The sequence below is a fragment of the Exophiala mesophila genome (assembly GCF_000836275.1).
Source record: "Exophiala mesophila strain CBS 40295 unplaced genomic scaffold supercont1.1, whole genome shotgun sequence".
Taxonomy (NCBI): domain Eukaryota; kingdom Fungi; phylum Ascomycota; class Eurotiomycetes; order Chaetothyriales; family Herpotrichiellaceae; genus Exophiala; species Exophiala mesophila.
In genome coordinates, this window is record NW_015622504.1 from 3323764 (window position 1) to 3344549 (window position 20786).

The 20786-nt window shown below is 50.4% G+C and overlaps 11 protein-coding genes and 1 non-coding gene across 14 annotated transcripts; 6 read left to right on the plus strand and 6 right to left on the minus strand.

Moving 5' to 3' along the window:
* Positions 1–21: 21 nt before the first annotated feature.
* PV10_01053 lies at positions 22–2030 on the minus strand. Of its 2 annotated transcripts, XM_016365210.1 has the most exons (3): positions 1900–2030; positions 408–1827; positions 22–351 (listed from the first exon to the last, which is right to left on the minus strand). In XM_016365210.1, the coding sequence occupies exons 2-3, from the start codon at positions 1514–1516 to the stop codon at positions 270–272; spliced, it is 1191 nt and encodes a 396-aa protein (XP_016228859.1). In that variant the 5' UTR covers positions 1517–1827; positions 1900–2030; the 3' UTR covers positions 22–269. The 2 variants fall into 2 exon arrangements, with proteins under 2 accessions (XP_016228859.1, XP_016228860.1); XM_016365211.1 differs by having other exon boundaries at positions 22–1827.
* Positions 2031–2137: 107 nt separating this feature from the next.
* On the plus strand, positions 2138–4343 carry PV10_01054 (uncharacterized protein). The gene is made up of 2 exons (XM_016365212.1): positions 2138–2799; positions 2852–4343. Exons 1-2 carry the CDS (start codon positions 2275–2277, stop codon positions 3200–3202), a joined length of 876 nt encoding a protein of 291 aa, XP_016228861.1. The 5' UTR covers positions 2138–2274; the 3' UTR covers positions 3203–4343.
* Positions 3233–4608, minus strand: PV10_01055 (uncharacterized protein). Its single transcript, XM_016365213.1, has one exon. The coding sequence runs from the start codon at positions 4431–4433 to the stop codon at positions 3471–3473; it is 963 nt and encodes a 320-aa protein (XP_016228862.1). The 5' UTR covers positions 4434–4608; the 3' UTR covers positions 3233–3470.
* Positions 4609–5325: 717 nt separating this feature from the next.
* Positions 5326–5441, minus strand: PV10_01056. The gene has a single exon (XR_001622110.1). It is a non-coding gene; the product is annotated as a 5S ribosomal RNA (ribosomal RNA).
* A 988-nt stretch (positions 5442–6429) lies between these two features.
* Positions 6430–8874, plus strand: PV10_01057 (the record flags this gene model as incomplete). 2 transcript variants are annotated; one of them, XM_016365214.1, is made up of 3 exons in its annotated part: positions 6430–6627; positions 6705–6752; positions 6803–8874. In XM_016365214.1, exons 1-3 carry the CDS (start codon positions 6523–6525, stop codon positions 8792–8794), a joined length of 2145 nt encoding a protein of 714 aa, XP_016228863.1. In that variant the 5' UTR covers positions 6430–6522. The 2 variants fall into 2 exon arrangements, with proteins under 2 accessions (XP_016228863.1, XP_016228864.1); XM_016365215.1 differs by having other exon boundaries at positions 6705–8794.
* PV10_01058 (uncharacterized protein) lies at positions 8871–10009 on the minus strand. The gene has a single exon (XM_016365216.1). The coding sequence runs from the start codon at positions 9974–9976 to the stop codon at positions 8903–8905; it is 1074 nt and encodes a 357-aa protein (XP_016228865.1). The 5' UTR covers positions 9977–10009; the 3' UTR covers positions 8871–8902.
* A 308-nt stretch (positions 10010–10317) lies between these two features.
* PV10_01059 (uncharacterized protein) lies at positions 10318–11832 on the plus strand. Its single transcript, XM_016365217.1, has one exon. The coding sequence runs from the start codon at positions 10504–10506 to the stop codon at positions 11542–11544; it is 1041 nt and encodes a 346-aa protein (XP_016228866.1). The 5' UTR covers positions 10318–10503; the 3' UTR covers positions 11545–11832.
* PV10_01060 (uncharacterized protein) lies at positions 11820–12404 on the minus strand (the record flags this gene model as incomplete). The annotated part of the gene is made up of 2 exons (XM_016365218.1): positions 11820–12169; positions 12236–12404. The coding sequence occupies 2 exons, from the start codon at positions 12402–12404 to the stop codon at positions 11820–11822; spliced, it is 519 nt and encodes a 172-aa protein (XP_016228867.1).
* A 917-nt stretch (positions 12405–13321) lies between these two features.
* PV10_01061 (uncharacterized protein) lies at positions 13322–14214 on the plus strand (the record flags this gene model as incomplete). Its single annotated transcript, XM_016365219.1, has 3 exons — positions 13322–13362; positions 13440–13617; positions 13681–14214. The coding sequence occupies 3 exons, from the start codon at positions 13322–13324 to the stop codon at positions 14212–14214; spliced, it is 753 nt and encodes a 250-aa protein (XP_016228868.1).
* A 574-nt stretch (positions 14215–14788) lies between these two features.
* On the plus strand, positions 14789–15731 carry PV10_01062 (uncharacterized protein; the record flags this gene model as incomplete). Its single annotated transcript, XM_016365220.1, has 3 exons — positions 14789–15001; positions 15096–15180; positions 15245–15731. The coding sequence occupies exons 1-3, from the start codon at positions 14917–14919 to the stop codon at positions 15729–15731; spliced, it is 657 nt and encodes a 218-aa protein (XP_016228869.1). The 5' UTR covers positions 14789–14916.
* Positions 15732–15820: 89 nt separating this feature from the next.
* On the minus strand, positions 15821–19846 carry PV10_01063 (uncharacterized protein). The gene has a single exon (XM_016365221.1). It carries the CDS (start codon positions 19324–19326, stop codon positions 17527–17529), a length of 1800 nt encoding a protein of 599 aa, XP_016228870.1. The 5' UTR covers positions 19327–19846; the 3' UTR covers positions 15821–17526.
* PV10_01064 (uncharacterized protein) lies at positions 16388–17218 on the plus strand (the record flags this gene model as incomplete). Its single annotated transcript, XM_016365222.1, has 1 exon — positions 16388–17218. One exon carries the CDS (start codon positions 16388–16390, stop codon positions 17216–17218), a length of 831 nt encoding a protein of 276 aa, XP_016228871.1.
* Positions 19847–20786: the final 940 nt, after the last annotated feature.

Consider the following 20786-nt stretch of genomic DNA (forward strand, 5'->3'; position numbering starts at 1 on the left):
ATTGGACAAATCAGAACGAGATCGCTCGGTGAACAGTCATTATTAATTGATTCATCTATCGCGGCGATAAACCATTAGTTCCATCGTCAAGTCAAGTCGACAGGCACGATGTCGAATTAAGTATATGTGAAAGCCCCCATCCCAGACAACGGCCGAAGTTCCAACACGCCCATCACTCTATGACAACATCAACGCCATCTCATAATCTGCCGGCAATGCAAACATATTATACAAGCTCATGCGTCAACATCAAAACATCTTGCCACCCATCACTGGGAAGCCTTGACAGGTTTGGTGTATTCAAGTTGTGTACCCCAAACGTAATCCCAGAATTTGGATGTCACTCCGAACCTAGACGAGACAAGTCAGTCAAGTGGGCTAAACTGGAACTATATCGAATCACTTACCCGAGTTCGAAATTCTGGTAATGATGTGCCAGATGGTATTTTTTCAGGTCACGGACGTACGCGGGGAGCTGTCTGTGATGCAGCCAGTAGTGCGTGCAGTCGTAGCAGATATACCCGAAGATGCCCCCTGAGAACACCGTGACGGCGGCATACCAGTCGTACCAGAAGACGGCGTGGGCCAGCTTGTAAAAGGGAGTTGCCAAGATCAAGAACAAACTGGGTGGCATTACCAGGCGGTATCGGTCCATGGGAAGGTAATGATGAATGCCGTGCAGGAGGAAATGTAACGTCAATGCGACAGGGTGGTCGGGCATCAGTTTGTCAATGTGGAACAAAAAGCGATGGAGAATGTATTCGACCAGAGTCCACAAGAATAATCCCAACAGCCAGTATCCTGCCGCCTCTGTCGTGGAGGAAAGGTGCATGAAGCCAATGACAGAACCGTACGTGACAGGTGGTAGCCATATAATGGGAATGACATACCAGGCCGTCTTGCTGAGGGGCTCCATGAAATTTCCAAACAACGGAGCCGATGCACCTCCTTTGTAATGTCGGGGCCGGTGTACTTGCTCGAGGTAGAATTCTTTAGAGAAGTTGCTGAAAAGCATCTGGGGGAACAGTGGTCGGTTCAGGTCCAAGAACTTGTGGGTTTTCCAATCTGAATCCAGGTCCGTCTCCTTGGAAAGATCTTCTGCGCTCGACATGCCGGTGGATTCGTAGAGGGGTCGCGCAGGGAGGTCTTTGGTTTGGACCCCGTGGTCCTGGAGCTCGGCGTTGCCATTGGCCGTCGCTGGAAGGGGAACGACTTGGTCAGGATGTGTGGAATCAACTGCCGTCTTCAACACCGGTGCCGTGGCGACGAAGCCCACCAGACTGTCCTCGAGAATTTCGTAGGCCGCCTCGCTGTGGGCATGCGAGGTTTGATCCTGCAAGATTTCTTTGATATCTTTGCCTGCATATTCCAAGATGAACTCTGGTCCACCAGGATGGTCTTCGAGGAAATCGGTCACATCAAAGACGCGTTCGCCGATGGTGACATAACAAGAGGACTTTGTGTTATGGGTCTCGACCTCCGATAGAGGGATCGTAGGTAGGGTTCGGCCCGGCATTGTGAGGAAGTGCACCTAAAAGAGTGTGGTGTGTAGAGGAGGAAGTGAGGGAGAGATTGTCGCCAGACAAGCGCGGCGTAAAGGAGAGTGATTGAAGGATGGGAACGACGAGGTATTGAATTGAAAAAAGAGAGAATCCTAAGGGGAAGGCTGCCTTGAGGGATATCCGGAGGCCGGTGGATCCTAGGGGATAGCCTATATGTCGGAGACAGTTTGTATGGGCATAAGAAGTCGATCGGCTCATTTAGCGTTTAGGTACGAGATACGACCAGGGCAATTCTGATCATGTCATGCTATCCAGCACGAAACACCTGATAGGATCCATGGGTTGTTAGCCTGGTTCAGATTTGATCACCAGTCAAGTCAAAGTGCCAACGACTTACCGATCACTAGTCACCACCAACCAGATGCCAGTTCTGTGAGAGTCTGACTAAGTGGTCAATCTCTGAATCCCTAATGTTGTCGCCTGCATAAGGTAATAATGGTGGCCTGGGAATGAGAGAAAAATCTTGACCTGCGCGGTTTCGGTGGCAAGAATGTCACCTGACGAAGCAATCTTCGGAGATTAGATTAAATATCACGTGACGCTGCTGCCTGGCTTCCACGTGATCATCCTCCCATCTTCGCATCGTCATCAGCTTCTTGATATCTCATCCTGGACAGTACTCCGTATGCCCACATTAACGTTATGTCGCACCCTCCCCTTACTGCATAATCAGCATGATATCTCGACATACAAGGCCTCTTGACGACCTCTCATGCCCGAAGAAAGCCCATCATTTTCCCCAGCTCGCAATGTCAATCTCGCCGAAGAGATCGAGGTTGCCCCAGATCATCTCTGTCCTGTCTGCCAGCTTCTCCTCTACCGTCCGGTAAGGACTAGATGCAACCATGTTCTCTGCGAAGCCTGCATGGCCCAGTGGGCCGACGTGTCTATTTCTACTCGAATGACCATAGTTGGACTCGACGATCCGCCTCTGGTGCTTCTGCCCAATGACATTGAAACTCCATGTCCAATGTGCCGGACACCCACGACGGCTTCTTTGGATGTCCCTCTCGACTCCGCTTTGCAATTGCAATATCCTGCTACCTACAGGGAGCGTGAGACAGAATCCATCACCACCGTTGATGATTCCTCCACCGCTATTGAAACCTTGACTGTGTACATTGGCAACGAACATTCGCTTATCCGAGCAGACTCGGATTCCAACAATAAACATCAATGGAACTTCTTTATCCGTCCTTCCCGCACTGATCTCATCGAAGAAGTTCAGATATTTCTGGTAAGTTGGGTGCGCTCGTGTCTCATCATGATTCACCAACCTCGTTGTGTAGCATCCTACCTTTCGCAATCATCAAATTATTGTCCAAAACCCTCCCTATGAAATCCGCCGCCTTGGGTGGGGGTTCTTTACCATCTACGCCAATGTCGTCCTTCGGCCTGGTTATAGCTGGGTCAGCAATCAGGCTGAAGACACCGCCGACGGGGGAATCAAGGGTAAGCTTCCTCTGGAGTGGACTCTGGATTTCAACGGACGTGGCAGTCAAGGCCGTCTAAGACTCAAGGTCATGAAGGAAAAAGACGGCCAAGAAGACGAAGATCAAGCTCACCGAGATCAGGTTCGACGACTGTGGGCCCGACAGCGAGATTTGGATCCAGATTGGACCGGCGTCGACCATGCTTGATTACAACTGTCAGAGCTGCCGGTCGCAGAATTTGTTTCGATGAAGAATGAATGATGATGCACTATGTTATTATAAATTCCCAAGTCGAAAGCATCGAGAAGCAATACTCTCAGCCTCTATGTCAAGAATATGGACACAAATTACCACAATATCGTTTGCATGTACACAGGCAACCCTTCCATGACGCCTGGACCCTTTCCCCATCGCTATATCGCAACAACGACGACTAAAACAAAACCCCTTCTAGCTACTCTCCCAGAATATCTGTTCATACTTTCGGGACAATCTCGAATTCTCGGGCTTCTGTCTCATCTTTAGCGATAGTCTTGATCGTCCACGCCCAAAGATCCTCTTGTTTGGCTTCGTCATAACTATCAACACTCGACTTGATGGGCTTTTCGACCTCGTAGTAAACGCCACTTGTCGACTCCTTTGAGGCTATAAAGGCTAGGTGATCAGCCGATTCCTGAGGTCTCCAAATGTTGTGGTGATATGTGCGTCGAAGGATTGGGATTAGTTTGGGGAAAACATGGTGCCATATGAACCTGAGCACACCCCCGGCGTTGCGAGCGAGGCCAGTGCCCGGCATCAAACCCGGATCAAATGCCACCACGGTCCACTTCTTATCGGGGACTTGCACCAACCGCCTGTGTAGGGCGTATGTCCACATCACATTCGCCAGTTTGCTTTCGGCGTATCGCTGTCGACCTGGTTTTCGGAGGCTTTCACCTTGAGGATGTGCAAGGTCTTCGGCACTCTTGTAAGTGCCTATGGGGATTCCACTCTTTTGAGCTGGGTCGTGTGTACCGCTGGAAGTGACGACGATGCGAGCTTGGGTGGCGAGATACGGAAGGAGAAGGTGCAGAAGCAGGGCGTGGCCCACGTGGTTGACTGCCAAAGTCGCCTCGATCTTGTCCTCGGTGAAGGTGGCTTCTTCTGGGAATTGAATGCCTGCGTTGAGGAGAAGCAGGGAAATAGGTGCCAGCTGCTTTTCCGCGTACCTGTCCACAAAATCTCGCACATTTTTGAGGCTGCCAAGGTCGAGGCTCATAAACTGCACGTCCTGGTGGCCGCTGGCCTTTCTGATGGCCGTTGATGCCGAGTCTGTGTCTTTTCGAGACGCAACAATGATGGATGCATCTTTGTATTGTTTCGCAAGCTGGATTGCAGTATAGAAACCCAGCCCTGTCGTACCCCCGGTGATCAGAATGGTCTCTTTGGCTGGCGCCATGATAATGAATTGATGGTGATGATTAAGTTGAGTGATGATCAAAATCGAGTGCGCTGTTGTTTGCTAGTATAGTGAGGACAGCTACCTTAGAGCGCTTTGTTTGCCTTCTAAGAAACCACTTGTACCACCAGAATCGATGGCATTTATAGGTTTCTACATTGCCCCTCGTTTCAGAAATGAGCGTGCGCTTGATTGGACCATATTCTATTCAGGTCAATAGAGTGCACCAGCCAACCCAATCTGGTAACTTTTTATCTCCAAGTGGCACTCCGATTGATCCGCGCTTCGAATGTCAGCGACTTGCATGAGATCTCGTGCGTGTTTTGCTAGACGAGACGAACTTTATTGTACAAGTGAGAATTGGATCAACCGTTGGGCTATGGAGTAGAGACCATGAGGTCTTAATTTCGAAATGTGTTTGCGAAATCCGAGAATTTCCTCTTCCATCCATGATATGAATTCTTCTCGGTCTTAGATTCGTTAACCCACATGCGCAAGCCTTGGACTGTGTGAATTGACATCCTAGGCAGAACTGGGCCCAGAAATAACCTGGCTCAGGCCTGAATGCCTAAGTACACCAAGTATCTCATACTACTCCATACGCCACCCCAAGTTCCCTCCGAATTCTTACTTGCGCTTCCTCTGAATGCCACAATTCTCTCTGAAAGCCAACATTGACTGATACCGTCCCTGCCAATAGCGCACGATTTTGGACTGGAAGCGTAGCTTTCCTGTTGATGGATAGCCCCCTTCTCTACATTGTCCCTCCACGTTAGCGTCTTTGCAGATGATCGATTTGCCGCATTAATGTCGGTGTGTAGTATAATATGATGTTCTTAGAATGGACGTATTCTATAGTCCTCTTGTCTTGATCAAAAAGTCAAGAAGCAAAAACAATCAACAGCCAGGATTCCCAAATGGTCACCCACTTTAGTACTAACTGACCGGCATATGGCTTAAGTATGGCTGAGCGAACGGGAAGCCCTGTTCTCCATATCCTATGGTCGATTGCGAATGAAAATTGTCGTTTTTATGATTCATCCTGCAAATTTATTAGGTCAGGTGCCCGTAGCCTCCTGTCTTCCAGATTCTTGACGGTGGTGTAGACGCCCATCCTGTTTATTAGGCGTCGCTTGTAAGCCCCTCCCGGGGGGCTGGCCTTCGCCACTTAGGTACCTAAGTTGGTCGTAGGTTAGGGCCACGAGGGTTTGCAATATATTTTCCATCCATCATCGGTGTAATCTCCCCATGACTACTACCTAATACCTAGGAGCACTTCAAGACTATCGCCCAAGCATTGTTCTCTCGCTTGAAGCCCGCGATCATGATCAAATGAGACTTACTACAATGGCCGTCTCCCGGTCATGGAACAAAACCTGCCACCACGTGTGGGACAGTACCTAGGTACTAGGTATCAAATACAATACCATCAGTATCGAGTTGCCACTGGGGTGAGCTGCGGTCGCAAAATTCCTAAGTTTTTCTTGTCTACCAAAATGGAAAGGTTTGGCACAGCAAACTCCGCCGCTCAGTCAACAATGTAGAGGCAGTACTACTAGGTAGGTTTCCAGTAAGTAAGTACTGTACCTCAATTGACGTTCGCATCCATGAGGATAATAATCTGTACTTGGTACTTAGTAGTAATAAGTCCTTTTAATGTGGGAAGCGTCCATTATGTGAAATAAGACTCAAAATGGGAGGAAGGATACCTACCCAAATGCGACGAAGCCTTTGGGCGCCTCAGGCATGGGTATGGGCGGTTAAAGGCGTCTCGCGATGCCCGATAAGATAGTAGGTATCTGGAAACACGTAAGTCCTAGCTAAACATTACCTAGGTATCTAGGTAGGGCAGCTGGGTTTGGGTGACATTAGGCCCCAGGGGCCATCAGTGGGCAAACCTGGCTCAAGCTCCCCCCCTCACCAACATGGCCAAGAACTTTACCTATCGACAGGATAGACAATCCTTTTTTGGCTGACAACAGTTTTGAGAATCACTCCCGACCACATCGTCTTTAAGGTCCGCTCCATCCATCACGACTCACCATACTCACACATTTCAGAGGAGTAAGTCATCCATCAGTACTTAGGCATGAACTCCCTGGACAATCCGACAGTTGAGAATGATCGACACCTCCACCGAAAACGGCACCGCATTTTGCTATCCTGCATAGAATGCCATCGCCGCAAACAAAAGGTCGGTCTCGAATCTCGTCTGCCAAAACGGCACTCAACGGTGAAGTTAGCGGGACGAATGTTGATTCTCAAATCTAGTGTAACCGCCTCCAGCCTTGTCAGCATTGTATGGGACGTTCGAAGCCAGTAGGACTTTACTCCAATCTCCGCCGCGTGCTCTGATATAGTGGTCACAGGAGCTTTGCCGCTACGAGAATAATGACAGCAAATCTGGCCACCGCAACGCCACCAGTGCGAGTACAGGCGGCTCTAGTCAGAGCAATGTCGAACCTTCAATATCGCGCTCACCATCGAGGTCAGAGACCAGTCCGTTGTCCCCACAAGATCAAGAGAATCTTGTCGGTGTCTTGGGTTATTCCACTCACAGTGAGTACAATATCATCAGCTTGGTCAAACAGATGGAGGCTATCTCTCCGTCCACTTTGAGCCGTCCTTCTGTGGTGAAGAGCAACCGAACAGCTCTGGACGACAAATATCGATCTCTAGTCCGTCAACTACCATCACAGGAGCACATCGACAACCTCTTACATCAGTTTTTCTCGGATATCAATTGGCACTATGATGTGATTGACGAGATCACTTTCCGTCAGCAGCTTGAGGACTGGAGACATGTCCCTTACTCGGCCCACGCCAATGCCTTGCGTGTCCTCCCTGCCAATGTTCTGGTGTTTCCTTCCCTTCTTTTCCAGCTCATGGCCCACGCTCTGATGCATCAAGCTGTTACCGACGAAGCTTGCTCAAGCTTTGAGTCTCTGAAGTACACCTCGGATATGACATTCCTCGACTTGGCTTGTGACTTCTCTGAAGCTGGCTTTTCAATCCTGGAACTGATTGGAAAGCGGGAAGTCACACTAGTGGCTGTTCAGGCAGGGATCCTACGCGCATCTTTATTGAAAAATACAGGAAACGTTATCGAGTCGTGGCATTGCCTTGGAATCACCATTCGGAACGCGCAGGAAATAGGGCTTCATGCAGAATTCAATTCACAAGTTCCGTCGGTAAGCATTGACGCTCAATGGGATAAAGAGACGAGGCGCAGGATCTGGTTTGTTCTCCACAACTGGGACATTCACATGGCTGTCGTATTGGGCAGACCTATCACGACCGCGATTGCCCCTGGAAATGCGCCTTGCCTTCCTGACGACCTTGCACGAAGAAGCATGGGAACACCACCGAGACAGAGAACGACCCATGATCCTCCTACTCCAGTTAGTATGATCCGCATTGGTTACGATGTTGCATATCGATATTTTCCACGAGTACGCTCTCTTGAGCGCTGTGGAGCACGGACAGAAGACTACCATATCGTTCGAGAGACGCACGTCACGATTGTGGAGAATATGAACCACCTACCGCTGTGGTGTCGCCATCATGACCCCGATGTACACTTTGATGGACTTCCAGGTTGCCACTGGCTACCGGCGGCGCGCCAGGCATTGGCGAGTGGGATTTATTTTGTCTTGCTCTCACTTCATCGACCTTACATATTCAGCGTAGCTGAAAGTCGGACAGAGGTCCTCAGGGCGGCGCTGAAGATCCTCACTATCCAGAGACAATTATTCCATCTGTCAAAACCGCAGCAGTACATTTCATTCAATATGGTCTACCCATTGTTTGACGCAATGGTCATTTCAATGGCCACCATTGTGCTGTTTCCGAAAGAGAACCTCGACATTCTGTCGGAAGTGTTGCAAAATGTGCACTGGGGTATCGACATGCTCAACATTATAGGCGAACACAATGACATGGCCCAGTCGGCATACGGTGTCGTGAAAAAGCTATTCTCCCGGTCGGAGAAATTCTGCGGGTGCGCTCTTCAGCACATGACTCACAGCAGCGAGGGCGAAAGAGGAAGCTTGGACGCTTGGACCGTGGATCCTGACTGTGGCATGACGTGTTTGAATGGAGATTCACCCATGGGCAACGTTGAGGCTGGGTTGTTATCACCAGCCCACCAACAACCAGGGTTCGGTGCATTAAATTTTCCCGATTTTGACTTTGAAACTCTTTTACCTCCCCATCCGGTCCACGATCTGTTCTATCAAGACATTCACGCACCAGACATGCAAGATTCTTACCAGGGCATCGAAAACTTCATGGAGAGTCCAAACTTCGACGGGCATTATCCAGACAACAGTTTCTGGAGCTTCATGAATAGATTCAGTTAATTCTGAGCAAGTGTCTAGGATGGCGTGATGCTTGCATATACCTATCTTATATTCTCATAGACTAGATTGAAGTTCTGCGCACTATGGACTCTCCGACATAGCACCGTTCTAAACACTCGCAAAAAAATTCGCAATTTCGCCCACGTTCTGGTCGACCACATCAGGCTGGTCGTAATGCTGAAAGTGGGAGATATCGTTGTTCCAGATAAGCTTCTTATTTGCGGTTGGAATCGATTCGAAATGTCTCTTGGCTGCGGGCGCATTCATACAATTGTCTCCATGGATGATCAAGGCCGGCTTTTCGAGCTTCGCTACGCCCGGGACGGTGGTGTAGGAGAAATGATCGAGGTCACTCATTATGGCATAATGGTTCTCGAATCCCTTCAAGGTCCACGGTCCGTACCACGCCCATACCGTGGGACCCGGGAGACCCGCTAAAGCCCCAGTGTCTGGGTCGGCGGCCTTTGGGTCGACTAGAGGTTGATACACGACTTCTCCGGTAGTGTCGTACAGCTCGCGAGCTTTACGGGCTCGTTCGAGACGCGCCCGCAAAAGCGCTTCCCCTTGCTCCGACGTGGGCATCTTGAGCGAGCTAATGTCGACGCCCGGTTCCCACGACACGCACCCGACGCTGATCATGTAGAGATCCGTCTCGTGGTCACGGAAGTAGCCTGAGACGGATGCCGCTGCCTTGACTCGGTCGTCATACGAGGCAATATCAAGACTCTCGGGTCCACCCTGACAGATACCGACGAGGAAGAGCCTGGACGCGTCAATGTCGCCGCGCGAGAGTAGATAGTCCAGCCCCGCGACGGCATCCTCGTTTTTCATTTTCGGGTTCTCGAGTCGACGAGGCGTTCCCGTGCTCTCGCCCACAGTACGCGGGTCAAAGATCAGCGCCGCGTAGCCCTCGTCGGCCAGACGTGTACCATACTGCGTCGGTGCTTGCTCTTTAATGAACGAATACGGCCCAATTAGGACGACGCCTGGCGGTTTAGCCACATTGACAGGCCGGAAGAGAATTGCACTGATGGTTTCGCCGTGGGATGGATAGCGGACCTTTTCCGTTGTATAATTTCCATGAGCCGGCATTTTGCGCGATGTCGAAGAAGTGAAATTCTTCTCACGAGATGTTGAACTGATGCCTGTCCTATTGTATTGCTTACGTGGAGTGATGCGCATAGACGAAAAGGTCTCAACCACGATTCACCTTTGATTACCTACCTAGTACTTTATATCTGAGAAAAAAGTAGAGCTCGACCACATCGACCAAGATCTAAGATTCCTCAAGTCCGAAAACATCTACGACGAAGGAAGGTTAGTGCACTATCGCCGAAAACTGTCAGTCGGTGGGTCTTGTTATCGCCGAAAGATCGCTGTCCTCCGCAGCTTACATTGGCGAGGCTGAAGAGCACAGCCCAACCACCTTGGAGGCTATACCACATCTGTCCGCTCTGGCGCAGATCCCCCTTGTCCAATTCGCAAATTGTATCGGTTGCACCTGTGAGCAGGAGGGGATAGATGGAGTATGCACCACTTTCCGGCGTAATGTGGTTACTGCTGTGCTCATAGTCCAAGTCTATAAAATAATGCCCGTGGTAGACTTGGGTACACATCCTTAACTCAACAAGTCACACAGCTGAAGCGGTGCACACGATCGAACCACCAAGACGCCACCTAGGCACCCATTTCCAATTTCAATAGCTCTAATGTCTGCAGCAAAAGCTCTCGTCCTCTTGACTGGACCCAATGGCTTTGTCGGTGCTCATGTCCTCGACCAACTGTTGAAGAACAACTATCGCGTACGTGGGACCGTCCGATCTCCATCGAAAGCCGCCTTCTTCCAGGCCAAGTACGCACAAGCTTGCCTCGACGGGGATCTGACTTTCGTCATCGTCACCGACATTCAAGCACCCGGCGCCCTCGACGAAGCAGCTCAAGGAGTCGACTTCATCTGCCACGTCGCCTCACCATTTTTCACTTCGACAAATGACCCGATCAAGGAGCTCGTCGAGCCCGCGGTCAATGGGACACGCAACGTCGTTTACAGCGCCTTCAAATCTAAGTCGCTCAAAAAGATGATCATCTTGAGCAGCTTTGCCTCCGTAGTCGACCTTTCCAAAAACACGCGACCGGGGTATCTATATACGTCGGAGGACTGGAATCCTATCACGGAGGAGCAGGCTGCTCGGGATGGATTCTCTGGATACTTTGCCAGTAAGACGTTCGCCGAGCGCGCAGCCTGGGAGATGTGGAAAGAAGCAAAAACCAAAGCCGAGGTGATCTGGGATTTGGTAACGCTGTGTCCGCCTATGATATACGGCCCCCCTTGCCACGAAGTTCGGAAGGACATAGGTGTAGAGGGGTTGAATACGAGTTTGAAGGACTTATTCATTGGTTTGCAAGGTCAGAATCCAGAGTTCAAGCCCCGTGTCGCGACGCCAGGTTTGCCGGCATGGGTCGATGTTAGAGATGTGGCAGAGGCCCACGTTAGAGCTCTGGCATTGGACAAAGGTGTCAGTGAGAGATTTCTATTGTGTGGCGGAGTGGATTACTTGGAAGACGGCCTCGCGGGATTGAGAGCTAGAGGTGAAAAGGGATTAGGCGAGGAAGGTGAACACTGTGATAGAGCCAAGCACTTTGGGCTTGACAAAAGTACCGCTGAAGGGGTGTTGAAACTGAAATTCAACCCGTTCCAGAAGACGGTTGAAGACAGTTGGGAAGAAGTCAAACGGTTGGGCATAATTTGACCGGTCTTGCCCTTGATGGGCTGAGTCCGGTTCTTTCGTTACTGCGAGGAGAATTCGCTTGCAAATGACTGTTTGGGAAGGATTTTGGACACCACGATGTCTTTGTCATGTCGATATAAAGTCACACCGCTAAAGTCCACCGATATACTTCCTGTTTGCTACGGGGGGATGATTGTGCCAGATGAGATGCGTATGGAGGTCGTAAGATCCTCGTATGCGTTGAGCTGGAAAGTCGGTGAGTAATCTCACTCACTTGACTAGGTACCTTCAATTCACTAAATCTCTTCCAACTCCAACTTGATCTCAGGTCTACTAACCCAAGCCTCTTTGTCTCTCTCCCAACATCTTGACTCGTACATGGGGATATGTAGAGTGAATTTGCGTACCATCGTCGCCAAGATAGTCCGCAGTATCAAATCGGCGACGTATTTCCCCAGACATTGTCGCGGACCAAAGCCGAAGCGCCAAAATCGGTAGCGAAGATCGGAGCGAGTCAGGCCTGTAAACCGCCCTGGTCGATAAACATCGCGATCAGCTCCCCAGTATTCGTTTTTGATATCGAGTGCATAGGTGTCGACCACAAGGTTGGTCCTTGCGGGGATGTTGTACTCGTCGATCAAACGATCTGTGGGAGCAGCTTAGGGCACAGTGAAGGCGGCCAAGGGCCTGAGGCGTGATGATTCCAAGATACAAGCCGCCAGCAGGGTATCGGAGCTCTGAATGTATCTTTGACATTCAGCTTTGGTGGCAAGTTGGACTAGTCCAGTCCTCAATTCGCTCTGGGCATTCGGGTTATCGGCGAGGTGGACGAGATTCCAAGACAATGCTCCCATAGTTACATCCAGATTGGCAAAGAGCATCTCGTCCAGCGTCTGATGGCAGTGGTCCCAACTAATGGCCTCTCTTTGGGCCGCCTGGCAGAGTGGCACCACTACAGCCTTCGATGACCAGCCTTGCTCAACAGCACGCTTATATGCCTGCGCGTTGAAAGTGGTCCACTGCTGCTGGAAGGGTTTCAGGAGTCGATTCGCCTCGGTATTGGGCCACCATTTGGAAATGTGGAATCGACTTCTTACATGGTACGTTCGTGAACAATGAGGGAAGAATACTGAATCTGCCTATTAATCCTGCTATCTAAACACGCAACAAATGGAAAGACACCTTGGTGAATGGGGGTTCAAATTTGCTACTGCATCGTGGCGATTTGCGACCTTTATTCCCTCGCCTGTTGATCGACGGGTTAACCCAGGGCGAAGTCGTTAGAAGAATTGGCTTTTTGGGGCAATGAATGAGAAATCAAGAGAGCAACTGTGCTCGCTTTGGACACATCGATTTCCCTTGTTGTCAATTTTGCGCTCCTCTGATTGTGTCCATGTCAGTCCGACCAAAGCTGCGCTAGGATAGAGTGATACTCGTAGCAACTGGTAGACGGTCCGCTCGGCAGCAATGTCTCTTGTTTGTTCTCCTTAGTCCCATAAACCCTCACCAAAGTGGGGTAACCTCGCAAGACATGCTTGACACAATTGGCCCTCGAAAATGGAACAGTCAGGGGTGTCCCTTTATCCAGATTGAGGACCTTACAAGCCCTTAACGAAAGAACATCTACAGTTCAGCCGCCCGCTGAACCGGTGTGCACCAACCTCATCTGCCCTCGCATGGAGCAACCATACTTATCGTATATGTGCCACATCTTTGTCGCCATCAAGACATACGACACACAGAAAAAATACCACGCGACTAAATCTACCTAGACGATCTTCCTTCAAAGCTTTGAGCAATGGGGGACGATCTGGCATCGCGGAACAAGGTTCATTTTGAGTAAGTTCATGACCAGTTTTCCCTTCCTAGTTCGCCTCGTCGATCAAAACAGAATTCCTAGCACTAATGCCACATAGCAAGGATGCATCTCGTCATCTCGCAGAGTGGGCGGAGTTGATCCAAGCCGTTGTGGAAGAATTTGAAGCCCGGCGCTCATGGATGTCGAGCAAATGGACAGACTCGAGCGGGTTCTCCAGCGGGCAGACAAGTGTCAGACTGCTTGACTATGCTTGTGGCTCGGGAACAGCTTCCAAGGTAAATAGCCGTTTCTACTGGTTCTTCTATCCGTAGTCATGGCTACACTATACTAATGCCGAGTGGGCCCTGCTCCCTTTCGTTACTCAAGCTGTCGGCTTGGACATCTCGCCGGGCATGGTGGCAGAGTACAACAAATGGGCGCAGGATACAGGATTCGGTCCGGAGAGAGTTCAGGCGTACGAGTACGACCTTTTGTCTGCAGACACTTCACAGGTTATTGCGGATCAGGTATCATTGTCTGATTTTGACATTGTTGTCGTGAGCATGGCCCTGCATCATGTTTCGGACCCAGCGAAGCTGCTGAGCAGACTGGCCCAATGTCTCCGGAAAGGCGGCGTGTGTGTGATTCTGGACCGTGTTCCCGAATCTACCTCGACGAATACGCCTGAGGTGGAGCTGTCTTCTACTCAGGCTCAGGTGCTTCAAACCATCAACCAATTCGGTTTCAGCGAAGAAGACATGCGGAAACTTTTCTGTGAAGCTGGACTCGGTCATGATGTTGACTATGTCTTGATTGAGCGCCAGTTCGAGGCCATGTTTATGGGCAAACGTCTAACAATTGGTGGATTCATCGCCAAGGGCGGTTTGGTTTAGTCTAGAATTTGTCGGTGGTGGTGGTGTAGTATGGTAGGAGACAGTAGTGGGACATGCGGACAACCATTGTGGATAATCAAGATGATACACGTGATACAGCAAAGCTGTAGATGTTGACTTCATAAGTGGCATCTCGGCTATATCCATATCACCTGCCTGAAAATTGAGCTCCGTAGCCTGCTGTTTATAGACCGAGTAGTTTTTTTTTCATTTTCCAAGTATAGGATTCCGTGGTGGATCAGAGCATTGATTGAATCTCACGGTTGGGAAAAGGCTGTTCTTGAATCTCCGAGCTTTGAAAGAGTGAGGATGAGAGTACATGGGTGGGATTCTGCCTATGCTGGAGAAGAGCATGATAGGGTTTCCTACATCGGTGCGTCCAGAGTTCCAGTAACGAGGATTACAAGTATTTGATCAATGTGCCGGAATAAGACATACAATCTGGTATTACTGTCTGCCCATCCAAGTGCACACTCTCTCTTCTTGTCCCTTGATCAGCGATGAGCACCCCCCTTCCTCCCGCTCTGGATTGTATTTCTCTACAGTTACATGCTGCCGTGGCTTTGATCCGGTTCAATCGGCCGGAAATAGGGAATGCCTTAAATCAGAACACCTTCCAAGTCTTTACACTACTATCCCTGCTCCGTGGCCCCCTCTTGCAGGCCTTACTGATATTGACTGGGAACAATCGGGGAAAAGGAGATGCTGACAGGCTTCCGCCGGGCTGATAGTCATCCCCAAGTTCGTGTGATCGTTCTGACTGGTCAAGGAACATTCTTCACAACAGGTAAAACAAGTCTTCTTGTCCCAGTCCTACTTCCCTGAACCGCTACTATATAACTCCCGTGCTCATCGATACCTCCCTGGGCCCTTATGTCTAGGTCTTGATCTATCAGAGAGTATGACTAGTATCTACGAGAGCGAAGAGGAGCCGATCATCCCCAAAGAAAGGCTTCAAACATTAGAGTACTCTAGGTCAACCCCTTTAGGACACAAGTCCCACACTAATCTTTTTGTTTGTTGGTTTCAGCGCATACCATCAGCTCCTCATCACAACCGACAAAATTCTCATAGCTGCGGCCAACGGACCGGGTGTAGGCTACGGGTTATCGAGCATTGCATTATTCGACTTCGTCTACTCCGACCCAGCCGCTTATTTTTTTGCCCCTGTTGTGAAACTGGGAGTGTGCGCCGAAGCATGCTCAAGTTTCACATTTCCTCGCATTCTAGGTCGGCAGAGAGCGTCCATGTTGCTACTGGCAAATGAGCGGATCGGAGCTGCAGAATTGAGAGACGTGGGGCTGATCACACATATCGTCGCCTCGGATAGACTGATGCCCGAGGTCATGCAGATGGCTGAGAAAATCATCAAATTACCACCAGATAGCCTCTTAGCAAACAAGGCTTTGCTGATGAGAGCGTACCGCGAGGAATTGTTGCTGGCAAATGAGATGAAACTCCGGTTGTTAAGGGAGAGAGTCAGGAGTAAGGAGGCGAAGGTGTCAAAGATGAGGTGAAATGAGTTGCTTGAGCTTCCTTGATGCTATGGGGGAAGCCCATCTATCTATAGTCAAACGTATGACTCTACAGTGTACAGGAGGCTGGGAGATGATACCAACCCTTGTACAAAGGTGTTGGCGATTGACAGAAGGGAGCTATCAAAGCGTTTTTGGAGGAGCGAAAGAAGCAGTAGTAGATTCGGAAGACTTGTTCATAGCTATGATATGAAAAGAGACAGAGACAGAGATATACCCCAAAGGAAAACCTACGTGATGCTCGGAAATTCAGCGTCTGTGACGAAGTCCTCGTCGACTTGAGAAAAGCCGCGTTGTCGTATTTCTTCACGCTATTGTCTCACTACCTGTGCCCCTAACCATTTGCCTTGCCATCATGTTCTTCTTCTAAACAGCAAGGTGGATTCTGGGGGCACCGAAGTGGTGTTGATTGTATTCGTCACCCGGAAGCTATTTCCCTTGAGTCGAATGTCGAACCGGCAGAAGAACATATACATCAAGATCTTGTTCTCATGAATCGCCAGCTGGCGCCCAGGGCACGCCCACCGACCAAGTCCCTGGGACTCCAAGATTTCGCCATTTCTGCTACAGTTCTTTCCCAAATACATTGTTCCCGATGCTTTTCAAGCTCGAGAACGCCTGGTACAAGTCCTGGGAGAATGCCTGGAAGATCCCCGACAAGACGGGGTCGACGCTGGGAGACCAGCAAGAAATATGGCCTGTCGCGCGATTATCTGGGTCGCTCCGAACTCGAGCTGCTCAACGGTCTGCTCCGCAACACCGTCCCCGCCGTGTTCTGGATATTGGCACATATTATAATAGCAGAACATGGATCTTTTTCGGAACAAATTGACGAGGAGATAGGCGACTTTGTCCAACAAGAAGAGCACCAGCTTGGATTTGACATTGGACAGACTCGAAAACGCTGCCCCATCTTAGACGCAACTTACCAAGAAGCACTTCGCCTCCATGCCTCTTCGGCCAGGGCGTATAAGGTGGTGGAGGATTTCGAGACGGCTGATGGGTGCTTGCTGAAAATTGGGAGTCTCGTCTACGTGCCGACCGAGACCATTCACAAGAATTCGAAGAACTGGGGAGCCGATGTATTGCAGTTCCGGCCGGACCGATGGCTGAAATCGCTGCATGACCATCACCCAGGCTCATACGCTCCCTTTGGAGTCGGTAGCTCGATCTGCCCTGGTCGACACTTTGTTTTCGACATGATCCTCGGGTCTCTCGTCGTCCTCCTGTACAGCTTCAACCTGCAAGCGGCGCCCAGCCCCGGTTCAGCCATGCTGAAGGCCGCTGAGCGAAGATCTAGAATCATGTCTGGCATGCGACTTCCAACTAATGATATTGATGTCTTGTTGAGCCGGATGGTTTTTGCAGATGATCGTCAGGATAGTTCCACTGTGCGATGGTCCTTTGAGCGGCTTCGAGAAGGCAGGAATGGCAAAGACAACATCGAATCAACAGGGAAAACGCTGTAGGCAGGAATCAGGCAGGAAAAATGACATTTTAGATAGCTTCTTGCCCCTAGATTGGTCCTATGAGATGCACACTAGTTGCTGAAAAACCTGGGTTGATAATTGTCGATTCTAAGGACTGACGAGCTTGTGCAATTAAAAAGTCAAAGACACGCAGTCCAGTGATGATTCTCGCGACTGTTCTAGTCGTGTCAATGAAAGAGAATGGGTTTCGAAATGAGAGTTATATACTGATTCAGTCGTAAGACAAAGCGGCGCCACCGAGGGTTTCACATAGATTCCGGCTTGGCTCTGCCAGCAGCATGCCGCAGTCACGAGCTCGAATCAGCTCTTCCCTCTCGACGACTGACATCAGCTGGCTGGTCATCCTCGGGTGCAAGTGTTTGCTTGTCGGTGAGTTTGGGATTACGGAACAAGAAGGCCAGCCCGATTAGGGGAATACAGAGGCACAGGCCCGTGATGCAGAGTAGCAATTGTACATGACGATAGCTGTTGACAATAGCTGCTCGAATCTCCGTGCCGACGGGATATTGAGCGACCATGGCGAACGGGTTGCCATATACCATCATGGGCAAAGTCGTATTTGATTGGAATGAGAGATTCTCTGCCAGGGTTGATGGCAACACCTGCGACCAAATGGCCCCCGAAACGCTGCCCCCTAGCGCAGAACCAACGCTATGACTGGCCAGGAAGATACCCGTCATGACTGCCATATGTTCGTGCTTAAGACTGACTTGCATAGACGACAATGCAGCATACGGAAACATACCTCCGGCGATACCGAGCAGCACCTCGGCTCCAATAATTCCCGAGCGGGAAGATGTTGATGTATCACCACGATATCGAATCAGGAGTCCGAACGCCACCAAAAAGAGGACAGTACCGGCCACGACTAGGTACTTTAGGTGCCGGATCCAGTAGACGAGAACTCCGCAGATGGGACCGGTGATGAAGGAGGTGAAGAGGTATAGAGTCGAGATGCGGGTTGCGGCAGTAATGGAGAAGTCGAATGCGACGATTAGCAGGGTGTACAAGTAGTTAGCTTGCATGGCGTAGGCAAAATTGGTCAAAATCGACACCGCCAACGGACTCCACACGGCGCGGTCCTTCATATACCGGAATGGGAAGACCGGGAAGGGTGCCTTCCGTTGCCAAAATACAAACACCGGGACGCATAAGAAGCCGATAACCAGCGGAGCAATGACGTGAGCTGTTTTCCAAGTTCGCTGAGCGCCGCCGGCGATTGTAAACGGAGTAAGGATGAGCGCCAGGATGGCGATGAGGAGAACTAGACCAATGATGTCGAGATGCCAAAAGGTCTGCACTAGAGAGAGTCTCTTGGCCGAGGAGCGTTGGGGAGAGCTTCGTCGCGCCCGTCGGTCCAGGAATAACAGAGTGGCGATCAGGGGGGTCACGCAGACCAGGAAGATGATACCCCACATCCCAATGCCCCATTGCCAGGTCGTGTCGCGAAGGACTGACTCGGTGATGTTCCCGGACACCCAGGTAGTGATGGCGAAATGGAGATTAGGCACGTAAATGGCCAGCAGACGGCTTCGCGCTGAAGTCAGGTCGGCAATGACGACCGCCACAAGGGTTTGAACGGTAGTCATGCCGACTTGCCAGATGACAGCGCCAGCGGCGTAAGCATCAACATTAGTAGCCGTGGCCGAAACAATAGTTCCGACTTCGTAGAACAGAATCGCAAGCGCGATGACCTCGACACGGCCAAATCCATCGGCGAGCCTAGCAGAGGTAACCTGCGCCGCAGCGGCAAAGACTCTTCGAAGAACAAAGACCGTTGACAGGAGCGAATGTTCCCGATAGCTGGCCGTTGCATATGCCGTATAGACATTGCGCAGAGTGGCATCCAAGCCGTAGGCGTATCCGACGAAGAATATGCTCACAAGGAGGACGATGCGGGTTGGCGTGGTGAGGATACTTGCAATCCCTTCGATTCGTTGCACTCCGATGGACTTTTCCCCCGTGGGTTGATGGATTTTCTCTGCGTCAGGGATGGCCCTGTCGGACATGGAGTTCTCTTTAGGAGACTCTGTTGACGCTGCTTCTTTTGGCAGGGAAATGCCGGGCTCCGTCAACGATCGCGACATGTTGTTGATGATGCTTTAGGGCACTGAATGTATCAGGGAGGAGTGAGGCGAACGTTAAGTCGTGGGCAGAGTTTTGTTCATGCGCGTGCCTCCTCAAGCCTAGATATAGGTCCACCGCACCCATTCTAATCGAAATATGTGGCGAGGATCAAAGCATTAGGGCCACATGATACGTGCAGTCCTCACTTACAGCACATCCCAGGGTGTAGCCAGCAATCTCCATATTCAGAGTATTTGGTGATGGTCAAAGTGAGGACCTTGAAGCCTCGTGCCTCTCCTCCACGTGGCCAAGGCTCCGACTATGGTCCTACGTCGCCTACGGCGGCATTTAGAACCGATCGGGCCGCAGAAATACATGAAAGGCAAGGCTAGGGTGGGTATCTTTCAGTACTGACTGTTTCCTCAGCAGCCATGGCCATATAGATGACGAGATGGCCACCTCAGGGCAGGCACAGCATGTGCAAAATTGGCTGGGTCACCCCAGGGCTGGCTCCCTGCAATTCTGCAAAGGATTCATAATGTACAATGCTGCTCACGGTCAAGCACGACCGATCAAGGGGAGCAATGGGCGAATATAGATAGTCCCAGCATCATCGGAGACTTATGGACCGGAGACTTATGGACCGGAGACTTATGGACCGGAGACTTGTGGACCGGAGACTTATGGGCCGGAGACTTATGGACCTGGAACTACGTGAATGCATGTCTCAAACTTGAACCTATTGATAGTCAGCCAGTCATCTACTCTATGTACCCTGGTATTCCTCCATGGACCGACTGTGGATCTTGTGGGAGCTAGTGAAAAGGGTCACAAGGAGGTTTGGCCATGTCCATGACAATCCCTGAGAGGAGTTGGCCTCTTTGAGGTAAGGAGCGAATCTCATTTCCAGGACGAGAGACTTGAACAACTATGTGCCTAACCTTTCGGCCAGTAAGAGGGTCATGGTGTCAACCAAAGGCATGAATTATGAGAGGATCAACCCATTCCACAATAGTACGTCCGGTTGCAAGCTAGGAGAAAAAGTATGTAGGTATGTCTAGGGGATTAATTCTGAAGACTTTGCTTGTGTCACGAGTCAGGTCGCTGCTGCACGTGACGAGATCATCTCTCAGCCTACTGGTGTGGAGTGTAGAGAGCAAGAGACAACGAGCAGGGGAGCGAGCTCTGAAGTTCGATGAAAACAGTCCTGTCGAGTAAAGCTTTTTGGCGACTTCGCTCTTGCGAGACAACTTCGTGATGACAGGGCGTTTATCAATTCATCGATAAGCGGATGAACGACCTGGTGGAAGGTTCATCGGGATTACTTGGGACGTTCATAAATTGTGAAGCTAAATTATACTTTGATCGCTCCTTGCTCCTTTGTTCGGTGGAGAAGTATGATTGACGTGTTAGTTCGATGTTCGTGGATGGTAGCCAGCACTGAACCTGCACAGTTAACAATAGCCTGATCAAAGTGGGG